Source organism: Agelaius tricolor, unplaced genomic scaffold, assembly GCF_023055355.1.
Source record: "Agelaius tricolor isolate 1412-34295 unplaced genomic scaffold, bAgeTri1.0.p SCAF_5, whole genome shotgun sequence".
NCBI lineage: Eukaryota > Metazoa > Chordata > Aves > Passeriformes > Icteridae > Agelaius > Agelaius tricolor.
Window position 1 is genome coordinate 37,903,634 of NW_027269265.1, and position 12,716 is coordinate 37,916,349.

Sequence of the window (12,716 nt, forward strand, 5' to 3'; positions counted from 1 at the left end):
GGTCATGCTGCAGGTTGCTGGTGTTATCAAGCACAAAATCCAGACTTTGGAAGGCCAGTTCAGTGCAGTTCTTACCAGTTGCACTCGAGTGTATGTTTTAAACACACGTGGAATAAGCTTCTGCTGTGGTAGTTGTTCTTCAGCCCTGAGCCATACTTTCCACATGTCTTGTTATTAATATGGAATGTCATTCTGAGGCATAGGCTTTGAACTGTGGATTTATACTATCTTGAGAGGAGAGGTGATCTTTTAAGTTATACTGTAGTCTGAAAGGACTCTGAGTCAGGTTAATAGGGACTGTAAGAAATTTTAGACTAAAAGTAAGTCTTAATTATTAAATAGAGATGTTCCACTTTAGGGCTTTTTAAGTGTAATATTATTTTTTTGTTCTGGTTATTTTGAATTACTGTTTCTTGACTGCCCCTCAATAACATAATTCAGATTTCTCTTGATGTGTCTCAGTGGTATTTATGATAAATTCTGTATTCATTACATGTTGTTATGAATAATTTATATGTAATTTACAGAAAAGTCGATGCAATTTTAAATAGTAGTGGCTAAGTGGGGCTTGACCATTTTAGATTAAGTGCTTCAAAGTATATCCTGATTTAATCACTTAGATTCAGTTAAGCCACCTTAGAAAAAATTGAAATAAGAAAAATTTTGAAGATGTCCAGCAGAAATTATTTTCTTTAAGGCAGGATGCTGTAAGCCTGATATTCTGACAAAAACCCCATTTCTGTCAAATACAGTTATGCTGTAAATATATTCAAGCCTTTCTTTCACAAAGCAGTGAATAAATGCATCTCCTCTGGTTTTTTTTCAGATGGTTAGCTCTTTTCCTGTCTCTGAAAGCATCCTACAGGCTCCATCACATGCGCTCCTGGATGGAGACTGAAGAGGACAAAGAGCAGGGGTCATGTTTTCTGAGGAACAGGGATTTCTTGCTTGATGTAAATTTCCCACTGTCTTTCCCTAACTTGCACAGCTGCACTTTGCTGCAGGTAAGCAAAATTTCTGTGGTCTGGGGACAGTAGCAAATCCTCAAAGACTGAGAAATGATGAAAACCATTCTGTCCTTATGAAACAGGGAAAACAGACTTGATAATGGGATGATGATACTGTCTGCTTTTTTAGATACAGTTAAGAGACTTTAGAGTGCTGAACAGAAAAATATTTAACCCGTCTCCTTCACATGTGGCATTACATTTCAAAACTTGCTATAATGAAAAAATCAGTTGACTTAGAAGACTTCAAAATATTACTGGAGCACCAAAAGTAGATACAGGAGCAGCAGAACTAGACTCATGATTTGTCAGGGATAGACTCTGTATGTAAGCTTAGGAGTTTCGTAATGTTTTTATATGCAAAATGGTCATTTTCTGGCTGAAACTGCTCTTCTCCTGTCCAATTCAATACATTGTTGCAGCAGCTGGGGAAAACAGTCTGACAGTATAGCTGGTGAACAAGCATTTTCAGTGCTGTATTTCTACTCTGAAATTTGCTTTGACTACTGTCTGGTAGATCCGTATGTATTCCAATTACTGTGAAATGCAAGATCATTTTTGTTAGTCTTTGGCCTAACAATCAGTGTGAAGATTTTGCCTTTTTATGACTAAATTGCAGTTGATTTCCTGAGTTAGATTAAGGCTCCATTGATTCAGTTCACTGGGAAATAAGTTCACAGAAGTGCTAACGTGGAGTCAGGAAAACATCTTGAGCAGTTAGCAGATATGCTGTAAAAAAAAATAATTTCTGAAAGAGTGAGATTGTGCCAAATTTCTCAAGGGAATATTGCTTCTGCTCATGAGTCTGGAAGGGGAAAGGAGATAGCCAGAATTCAATTGAATATTGTGTAGAGGAAGTTGAAATTGAAGACGCATAAGCAGTAGGAAACCAACCTTGGACTTGGTGTCATGTTTTGCAGCGTTGACAGCAAAGCCAACAAAATGAGTTCTCCTAGTTATCAAACAAAGAGCCAGCCAAGTGAATGTGTGCCTGTTAACTCTGGCTGTGCTGGTATTTCAGTAGTCCGTGTTTCCATGTCTAGCTTGGTAAAATCTCTATGCTATATGAATTTGCTTTCAGTTAGTTTTTTTGTGAATACAGTCAGCTCTTTCTGTAGTGCCTGCAGTGCTTATCTCTGAGACTGTAGTGTAGCTCTGTCCTCCTGTTTGTACGGTTAAGGAGAATTTGTGTGTTGGCAGTAAAGAAGATGGTATCAGAATTGAGAAGGTAGCATTCATTTCTACATATGTAGAACAAGTCCTTACATAGCCCTTGTTTTGGTGTGTATGAATATCAAAATGAAAATCATTAGATTTTCTGAAGGACAGAAGATGGATTAAGATTTTAGACTTTAAATGTAAAATGTGGAATATGCATGTGTAGGTTTTAATATTAATGATTAAATTTATAGGATAGGCTACAGACCCACCTATACCACAGTATAGCAAGATTTAAACATTACTTTGGTTTCTCCAGATAATTTCTATTCTTTGAGGATGTCAGTATTGTGTCCTAAGGTTTCCCAGGGCTGTTGGCTGTGTGTAACTAATGACTGTTGCAACTAATAGGTTCAGTACAGAAAAAAGCCAGCTGAGGAGCAGAGTTCATCAGTGGGTACAATACAGTGCATTTGTGATAACCCCAGTGAATCTAAAGGAAGAATAGCCCTGCAGTTATGACAGATACTTTAAAGCTGTTTTCTAGCCTTCCTGTTAGACAAATTACCACCTGAAGTCACTTTAAAATAAGCTATATTTACAGAATTTTGTTTGCAGAGCTTTTGTTTAGAACACCTTAAAAAAAAAAAGGGTGGTTGGGGAGTGCAAAACCTAAAGGAGAGTTGAAAATCAAGCTTCCCTTTACGTGCCTGTCATTTAGCACTGCACATTATTGTGAGTGAAATGAACTAACTTTTTCCTTAGCCCTGACTGGAGAAGCTTTCAATGTAACATTCCCCAAGGCTTCCTCTTGGGCTTCATAAGATAGTAACATGTAGGGAATGAGAAGGGTGAGAAAAGAGGAAAAAGGAAATGGTAAAATCTGGAAAGGTTTTTCTTAACTGCTCAGATCAGCATTTCCGATGTAAGAGACAAAGTATGAAAATAAGTCAATAGAAAAAGAGACACATTTATTTTTAATGGATATTTCTGAAATTGAAGTAGTATCTGTCTAAAGACATGTTTAATCATGTAAATACAGAAATTGCTTGCAGAGTGTGAGGTCTCTTGATTGCCCCTGCTCAACACCTCCACATGTTATGTATTCATTTGTATGCATTGAATTAAATGAATATAAAATCTGCTCTGTTTACATGAACCCTTCCCTCCTTTCCTTTCGTAATTTTATTTCTATTAAAAAGTGTTAATGGGCTTAAGATGTTGGTAGCAATCACCCATATTTATGTACAGCTCTATTTGCAATATAGGAGACCCTCTTTCAACTTATTTTGGAGTGCATAGTTGTACATTCGTGGCTTTTAACAGTCTTCCTCTTTGGTTTTTGGCTTTGTTGTTCTAAAGTATGTGAGCTATTTCAGAGCTGTGACTGTGTTCAGTCCTGTAATTTTACCCAGTCTTTTCCATGTATGTGGTTGATGGGAAGCTGATGGGTTTCCACTGTCCCTGTTATATCTGGTGACTGCTCCATTCATGAATACTTAACAGCTGCATATGTCAGAATTCAGAGGGATGTTTCTTATGTGACCTGCTCATAGTTTGTACACAGGAATCTAGCACTCAAAGCAGATTAATGCCCAGGTACAATTATTTTTCTCTTATTTTGAGTACCTTCTTGAAGCTTTATTGTTTCCTCCTAGGTACTTCAATTGCCATAAAGTCATTTTAAATGTGTCTTTGATATTGTTTTCCAAAAGAGAATTAAGTAACAAACTTGCATAGGTTTGGAATTACAGTTTGTTAACTTCCTCTCTATCCATTTCTTGTATTCTGACTTTCCAGGAAATAATTACCAAATGCCTCTATTGACCAGGGTTCCAATCAGCATGTCAGTGCTTGCTGTCATAAGACTTAGCTCTTGTGACTGGCTGCAGTGATGATTCTTCTTCATAAAATCAGCTGTACTCCCAGTGTGGTGTCCAGGGGTGGGGAAGAGAGAGACTTTGAGCTAAAGCAGCTGTTCACTCTTCCCCCTCTGACTCTTGCTGTCCTTTCTTTACTCTCAGCTCTGGAACCCTGTGTCTGCTGATGCAGGCATACCCCAACACATCTAGTATGAACCAACTGCAGAAAACCTTGTATTTTCATGGCTGTTGAATTTTTTGTTTGCTCAGATGTGTAGCCAAAGAGGCTTCTGGAGAGGAGACAAAATTAGCATAGAAAGTGGCACAAATATGGGAAAGGACTTGCCCTTTTTAGCAGCAGAGTTGGTGCTCTGTTGCCACTGTTTCTGTTCTCATATGAGTAAGTCAGCATTCATATCCATTGTCCACAGGCATGTATTTCCAGCCCTGTGATTCCCACACTGTTTCAGCACGTGGCCAGTTTTACCAGGTGGTGAAGCATGTCACAAAACTCACTTGGAGCGGAGGGGCAAGGGTTTGTTTTCATCTTGATCAGCATCTTAAATGAATACAGACAGCTTGGCCAAGAAGAAGGGGCTCTGTGAGGACCGGAGAAAACATGTGAAGCAGTTGTTGCTTAAGCCAGCATTACTGATTAAGAATTGTCAGCTGAGTAAGAGCCTGTTTTTGGGATCACTTCATATTATCCAGTGGGCCAAGCTTTGACCTGTACTTTTTAGCTCTGCTGAGTGTCATTGCAAGACTATTGTCAGCTTTCAGCTCTCAGCTTTCATATATAGAAGAGGAAATGTTCAGTCAGAGTATGAACTTTATTTTTGCCAGCTCCAGCCCATGAGTCTCGCTAGCTGCAGCTGAAGGACGTGCTTAGGGGCTATGGTTGAGTGCAGGTAGTGCTGGCATGTATTTGACAGACTGTTCTCCTCTCTTGTCAGCAGGTTCCAAATGATATGTGCTTGCCATCTGCATCTTGCCCAGTGAATGGAAATGAAAGGGCCCAGAATGCATTATCCATAATAGACTCCTGCTGTGGGTGTTTTCTAGCATTTTTTGACATACATAGAAATGCGTATATCTAATGTATGACATGCTGTACAGGGTGTCTACTTCTATCATGTATCTGGATGTTTACAATTTCAAATACTGGGATTTCATAAAATTGGTAGGCTCTGTAAAGTAAAAGTAGCATGCCATTAATTTTGGTGCATTAGGAACTGGGGCAAAAAAATACCAAAACTTGAGATCCTGTTTACCTTTTACTTAAGTGAACTTAAGTGCTGGAATTGCCATTTACCACATCCTGTGGTCCTATGGCAGTGAGAGGTATACCTCTTAATGCTTCTAAAATTATTGCTAGTTTCCTATTGTGTGCAGAATAATGCTCTCTGCAAAATTCAATTTTAACTCAGAATAGATAAATGAATAGCTAGAAAACGCCCTGAGCATCATACTTACTAGAATATTCCTGGACTGCCTTCATTAGAAAAGCTAGGGTCAAAAGGTTCAAAGGTAGAAAAACTTGTTTCTGGTTCCAACTGAGCATCAAGACAAGTATTGATATGATCTATTCTGACTGCAAACATTTCTGGATTTAATTGTTCTGATAATTACACAAAGATTCTTCACATATTCTCCACAGAAGATGTGTAGAGTTTTCCTTATTCAAAGAGAAATACATACAGAATGTGCTTTGTCTGTCTTCCTCATGAGTGGATACAAGATTTGAGAGTAGTATTTCTTCATAGATATTAACTTCTTTGTTTTAATTTTGTTTTCAGAACCTTGTGTTCAGCAGCCACTGTAAAGCAGTTACTGGCTATTCAGACCATGTCATATATAGAAGGAGATCAGCTACCTCATGTGTACGATGCTGCCAGGTGACTGAGGTACCGTCCTTCTTGTGCATAGCCAGTCCACGGGTAAGTCCCAGTTAAGTTGTAAATTATGTATTTTCTATTGTGTTTTAAACCCTGGTAGAATTGTGTCTTAGGAACACGATATATTACTTTCTTTTGGTTGGGTAAAACTGTTGTGAGGATATCCTTTTGCTACAGTATTCAATAGTGGTTTTTCGTAGGGGAAGTGACTGTAATGTGTACTGAGGGGAAAAGGAAAGTTGTAAGATGCACCCAACAGGAGCTGTTCTAAGATTTCACTTTCTCTCCTAATACCTAAAGCAATTATGGAAGAGATATTAAATTAAAATATTAATTGATAATCCAAGGGGGAGACTTAGGTGTCATCTCCACAGAATGAGGTGGTTGTTCGGTCAACTCAGATGACAAAAATGAGCTGGGAAGCAATGCTTTTTTGAAAAGGGTGTTTGTTTTCTCTCTTACACTCCAGAGAGGAATCACCAAATTGCAAGTTGGCATTTTCTAGGTCTTTTGGATGTTTAGTGCTACTGCATGGAGTTCTCTGTCATCTGTTAAATTAATTTTGAAATTATTTCAGTTGAAGTTTCCTGGCTGACACAAGAGACCTTCATTAGGTCTATGGCTATTGCCTGCCATGTTGCTGGATCTTGACAAAACTGGACAAAATACAATTTTATTACCAGACCATCCAGATGTTATATTCTTTAATCACTGTTGAAGTTATTGCTGTAGGCCTCATAAAATGATGTGCAGTTATACTTTTGCATTTGGGGAAGGGTGGATGGCAAGCTGGACCTCACACAAATAAGCTCATTACTTGCCTGCTGCTGCTCAAGCTGAATTTATCTGTGTCAGCAGCTCAAGGGCTGGGAATCCAGCTGAACTGCTCAAAGTCACATGTCACCTCTCTGTAAAAATCTACTGCCTCACTGGAGAACAAGAGGTTATTCTTAGAGTAAATTGTGAAAGCCACTTTGCCTTCAGATTCCTTTGATTTGTCCTTCTTTGTACCTAAATTTGCATCATGGATGAAGAATATGTTGAATTGCTCCCCTACAGCAGAAAGGGTGGAGAGTGGCTTAGAAGGCTACAAATTAAAGGAAAGGTGAAAAGAAATTGTATCTGAGTTTATTCTAGTGAAAAAAAGTTATTTGTTTTGGTTTGGCTGGTGTATCAAATGATTAAGTATAGACATGGCTTTTTGTTTCTAGGAGCACAAAGATTTAATTTTATGCTTGTTAGAAACTTTTGGCAGGAGTGTATAAGACCTGAAAGAGCAGAAAGAGCACATATGTTCCAGAAGCTATAGTCTTCTGTTGTTTGACCCATGATGAATTTTGGGAAGTTAACAGGGCAAATGATAGAAATAGGAGTGTATGTTTATGTAGCAGCTGGGGGAGGGAGTAAGTCTTCTTTCTATGCAGGCAGCTTTTGTGAGTACAGACAGGTCTCAATCATAAAAAACGTAACTTGGAGGATGGATCTTGCATTGTCATTAAGAAGCTAATTAAATAAATTTTGAATTATACTGTTTGGTTTAATTTCAATAGATTCCTTACACACTGGAATATTGTGTGAAGCCATTTTGGTCATCTCACACTGTCTCAAAGGTGAACTTTGCATGAAGATAAATGCAGGAAGCATTTTACAATTGCCTTAGCTAAACTAACTTGTTTAATTTAGGGTGGAAATGCATTCATACATCCCTATCACTGTATTTTTGATGTATTTCTGAACCATGACTCTTACAATCAATCAGTTTGACAATAATGTGTTGACAGAAGAGGATTTAATGCTGAAGATTAATCTACCTTTTGTTATTAGTAAAACCAGAAAAACAAACCTGTGGGGAGAAAAATTTGAAAAAATGCGCCATGACAAAATAAAGAGGAGAGTGAACAAACTTAAATGAAAGACTTTGTTTTGTCCATTTCAGAAAAGTCTTGCTTTCACTTGTAAGGGCATGCAAATGATACAGGAGTCTCTACCCTAGAAATATATGCCTGCATTCTAAAAAAAAGGAACTGATGGTAAAGATAGTCTGGGGTCCTCAGAGGTCAACCAGTTTTGCCTGGGATATGTAGGAAGAGTAGTTCTTGTTAGTGTAGAAATAACACTGAGGTGCACAGTGTTTGTGTCAAGATTGTCTCCTACCAATTCTTCCTTAGGTTGAGGTGTTACTGAAACATGGCTTGTAGAATCTTCCGACTTTGTCTTGTAGAAATCCTGTGTACAAATCTCTGTATTCTTTTCAGAAGATAGGATATGTGTCAGAAGTTAGTCTGCTCTGTTTTGTGTGTAGTGGCTGCCTGTCCTAGGGGTGGAAAATCTAGGTCCTGAAAATCAATATGGCAAGTTGTTTGTGCTTGAAAAGAGTGTTTGTTCCAGTCTGTCCAGTGTAGAAATGTGAACTGAAATGTGATGGTGCATAGTAAACAACTTAAACAACCTAAGTTTGTACCATCATTTGTGATGTACAGTGTTTATAGCGGTGTTCAGGTGACAGAACTTGCTTGCATTTTGAATTTTTTGTATTTTGGAAGAGGTTTTGCCCTTTTATGCAAAGGTCAAACATATGCTTTGACTGCAGGTGGCAGCACAGGATAGCAGCAACTCTAAGAGTACCTTTTAGGTAGAGGAAATGTGTTCAGTCTTAATATACCCTGTTTCACTTTGCAGTGTTTTGTGTGGTTATGTGTAAGACCCGTAGACAGGTATTAAAATAGCTCTTGACATCTTGAAAAACAATGGCTTTACCATTATTGCAAAGATTGTGTATGCTTTTTTGTTGTTTATTGTTTTTTGTTTAAGTGCTATAACTGTGCTCAATAATCTGTCTAAACAATTGTTTGGCCCTTGTAAACAGAAGTCTCTATGAGATTAATTTTTTTCCTATGAGAAGAATTCCTGTGAAACTGGTCTGGGCCACAGTTCCAGCTAGGAAACCTTGCTTAATACCTGTTACTGTTGAGTTAGCTGACAAATGTGCAGAGACATACAGCCAATATCTAAGATACCAGGCAGTCCTGAGGTATGGGTTGCTCTCTTTACCTTACAGTTCTAAAGGGCAGTGTTTATAACTGGTAATAATTAACTATCTATTGCTTATCACTTAGACAAGCTGCTAAAATATTTCATTTGCATAATACAATGTTGTATATGTTACTCTCAATATAGCAATTTTATCACACCAGAGTAAACTGGAACAAAAATTTAAACTCCCTTCAAATATAGAAGCTTTTCATCTGCCATACAAAGATGGTTCTTTTATTGTGTTTAATGTTTCAGATGTCCCATTGTCACACTAATCTCAATTCTGCAGGAAGTCCACTGCTTACTGTTCACCATTAAAACCTATAAGCCTCCTGTACTGTTTCTTCCTATGCAGCCCCACTTGCCTCTTTTACATGTGAAAACTCTCCCAAGCTTGATTTTCTCTGTTGTTCATTTGTTACATTGCTTTTCACAGTCCTGGAAGGAATGTCATTTTGCGCACTGTTAGGATTCATGACAATGTTTTTAACTTACATGACTGTACATGGGGGATTTTTTTATTGTACTTCTGAAATAAAAGCAACAATGACTTCTAAATTAATGATACATTTGCTTCTTACATTGGTGAAGAAAATGTCACAGCATTTCAAATCTCACTGTTACTAGCCTGTATTGTAAGGCTGTTAATAGTAAAATTTGCTTTCATTTCTATGTGAGTTTGTAACACATTATTAAGTCTTTAGATAGTATGTAAAAGCGTCTACTAGCTTTTTTTTGTAAACTTGGTTATAAATAGATTTTGTAAACACCCCAGAATGTTTTCCCAAAACAGATTTGCATTCAAAAAATGTAGAAAGAAGTTGGTAATCTGTTGGGTTTGTTTTTTTTTTTTTTAATTTTGTGCTAGACAGTGAATTGTTTTGCATTTATATTTGCATTAAAGTGTTGTAATTGTGTTTACTTTGGATCATGGTATTTAACTCCTGGTGAAGTATCTGAGGTTAAATCCAGCAGAGCCGTCCGTCCTGCTGTGTACCAGGCTCAGTTTCACTTTTGGTTGTTGTGGTAAGGGAGAGATATGAGAAAGCTGCAGATTTTACAAAATCCAGCCTTTTCTGCTGGAACAGAGTTTTTCTTGAGCACCTTGCAGCCACTGGCATTCAGCTGTTTGGCTCATGTGCACATTCCACTCTGTACAGATTTGGGTGGATGGGGCAGAAAAGGGGGAGTTACACTGAGGGAGCTGTTCCAGAACAGCTCACATGGCATGAAATCACACTTCCCGTGTTTGCAACACTGGTTTGTCCAGCTGGGTTGTATATACTGAAACAGGTAATAGGGCATAGGATTCATAGAATGCCGCAAGAAAAAGAGCTCTATTTCTGTGCCCACTTCATTCAAAGCAACTGTAAAGCCCAAGAAATATGCTGTTCCTTTTTTCCTCATTTCTAATCTATGAATTCCCCTAATTTTGAATTATCACATAAATTTTTGTTAAGGACAACATGTGTAATTTCTGCTAATGAGATAAATACTTGCTTGTGAAGGGTGGAACTAAAAAGAAATAAATCTTGGCAAAAGGAGAAGTAGAGCAAGGATATTACTCCTATAGTTTTGCTATCAGTTGTGTAGCAATTGGCAGAAGTCATAGTTTATCAAAAGGCAGGTTTTCTGTGCCTGGTTGTTCATATGGTGTTTTTTGTGGTGTGGAGAGATGTTGCATCTTTGCTTGGTTTAAGCCCAACCAAAGATTGTTTTCTGTTTCTACATTTCATAATGACTTGACTTCTAAAATTTGATCCCGTGGTAAGGTACTTGAACTGGGGGTTTGGGGACAGGGAGAAATGTGAACAAGAATATTGATTATTATTATTTTACCTGTAGGTAACAGCTGTGCCACTGGAGTTCTACTGCAATGACCGAAGTGCAGAATACGAGCGCAGGGCACTAAGGGAAGGAGGAAGTCTGGAAGCAAAGCAGTGTGTACTCCATGGATCCCCTGAGCTTGCAGCTGACTGGCTCAAGCAGTGCTCCCAGTTCTTCCCAGAGCATCCAGGAGGGCTCTTAGGGATCAGGCCTCAGAACGGCTGGTCTTTTATCAGGATACCAGGTAAGTTTGGGGGTTGAAGTGGAATGGAGATGAGATAAATAAGGACATCTGTTATTTGGTGGTAGTTTATGCTTGGCTGTGGGCTTTTTGAAGGATTAAGGATATCTGTGTGTTTATTTTTCCTTCTGAATGAAAGTTAACCTGGTATCTTAAAATACACCGTGATTTTGCATCCTCTGTCTGAAGTAAATCTCCAGTGGATACCGAAAACATCTAACACAGGTTTTTCTAATGCTTACAAGCCTCTCTTTGCATGCCAGTCCTCCAAATGACTGTAAAGAGATAGACTTGCTTACTAGAGCACAGTCTGCTCTCACGACCAAATACTGTTTTGAGGTTGGAGATAGGAAGATTGCATGAAAAGTTACGAGACATACCTTGCCTCCTAAGGTGTTGGAAGAGCTTCATATTGTCGTAAAAGATCTTTTATTGGTCTGCCTGGTGAAAAGGGTAGAATTACTTTTAGCAGTCTACCATGAGAAGGATAGGTTTGAGGACCAAGTTCAGAGGAAATCAGTCTGGAAAATTAGGCATGTGGGATTTACTGAATTTCCACTGAAATAAAGACTTACTCATATTTCCTTGTAAAGTGGGAAAAAGGTACCAGTGTACCAGTAAAATAAATGTACTGTTTTTTCTTAGAATTAGACTAAAGTAATCCAAGATCTCATAGAGTTTGTCAGTACTGTGGTGACTTTCATGGGCCAGATATGCTCTAGCTGTCAGAAGATGGTCCTGAGCAACAAGCAGAATTCTGCAGAAAGTACTAGAGATCTGACAGATAGCCAAGAGGAAAAACAGCTTACACTGCCAGATGCAAAGTTATTCCCAGACCCTTTTGGGTCAAGGATGTTTGGCAGGGGAAGTTAGTACAGTAAAAGGAAAATGGCCTTTTGCTTGCTACAGTCTGGTTTAAGAAGGTATCTTCTTAAGTGTTTGGAGTCATTTGAAGCACATGCAGATTTGTACCTAAGAAATGGAGAAACCATTTTTCATGAGTTTGCACTGCATTAATACTCAGTCATAGCTGATGATTTTATAATTTCTTCAGCAATTCTCTTAATTGTTTGCTGGTTATTTGGAAAAATAAAATGAATCTCTGTAGGAGAAAAGTGGGAAGTATTGAAGAGATAAATTAAGATAGAGGACATGGATAGAGATATGTAGAAAAGTAGCCAATGCAGAAAAGAGACAGGGCTGCATTCTCTTGAAAGACTTCCATTTTAAGCTGGGGACTTTGTTATCAGCAAAAAATTTTAGAGGAATAAAGGTAGGGTACAAGAAGCTTTCAGAAGTGAAAGGATAGGTGCAAGGTTGGGCAAATTGTTGTCAAAGCACAACAGAACTTGCTTGAGAAGGTTGGGATGAGTGTGTTACATAAAGCTGGCTTAATTTAGGAAGTGTTGGACCTAGAAGTGGGGTGACAAAGTAGTTTTGTTTTAATTTAAAAGTAGAAGGTAGCATTCAAGCCTGAACTTACTCTAAGAGGAGAGAGACACACCGCAACAGGACAGCTGTGTTCATAGGTGCAGAAACAGGCGCAGTGCCTTACAGAAAGTGAGTGATGTGCTGAAGGAGCCGTTTGCAAGGCTGAAGTAGCAAATGTCAAATGGAACAGTTGCTGTGAAGGTCTGTGGCAAATAGGTGACAAGAGGAAAGGGGGACACCTCTCTCTCCTAAACCCTGATCT

The 12,716-nt window shown here is 38.3% G+C and overlaps 1 protein-coding gene across 9 annotated transcripts in view; it reads left to right on the top strand.

Moving 5' to 3' along the window:
* Positions 1-12,716, top strand: part of INO80 (INO80 complex ATPase subunit) — a 62,426-nt gene that overhangs the window by 30,576 nt on the left and 19,134 nt on the right. For all 9 annotated transcript variants that reach the window (XM_071427362.1, XM_071427365.1, XM_071427366.1 and 6 more), the window contains 3 exons: positions 827-1,004; positions 5,824-5,964; positions 10,801-11,026. In XM_071427362.1, coding sequence (XP_071283463.1) covers positions 827-1,004; positions 5,824-5,964; positions 10,801-11,026 — 545 coding nt within the window. The remainder of the gene's footprint in view (positions 1-826; positions 1,005-5,823; positions 5,965-10,800; positions 11,027-12,716) is intronic.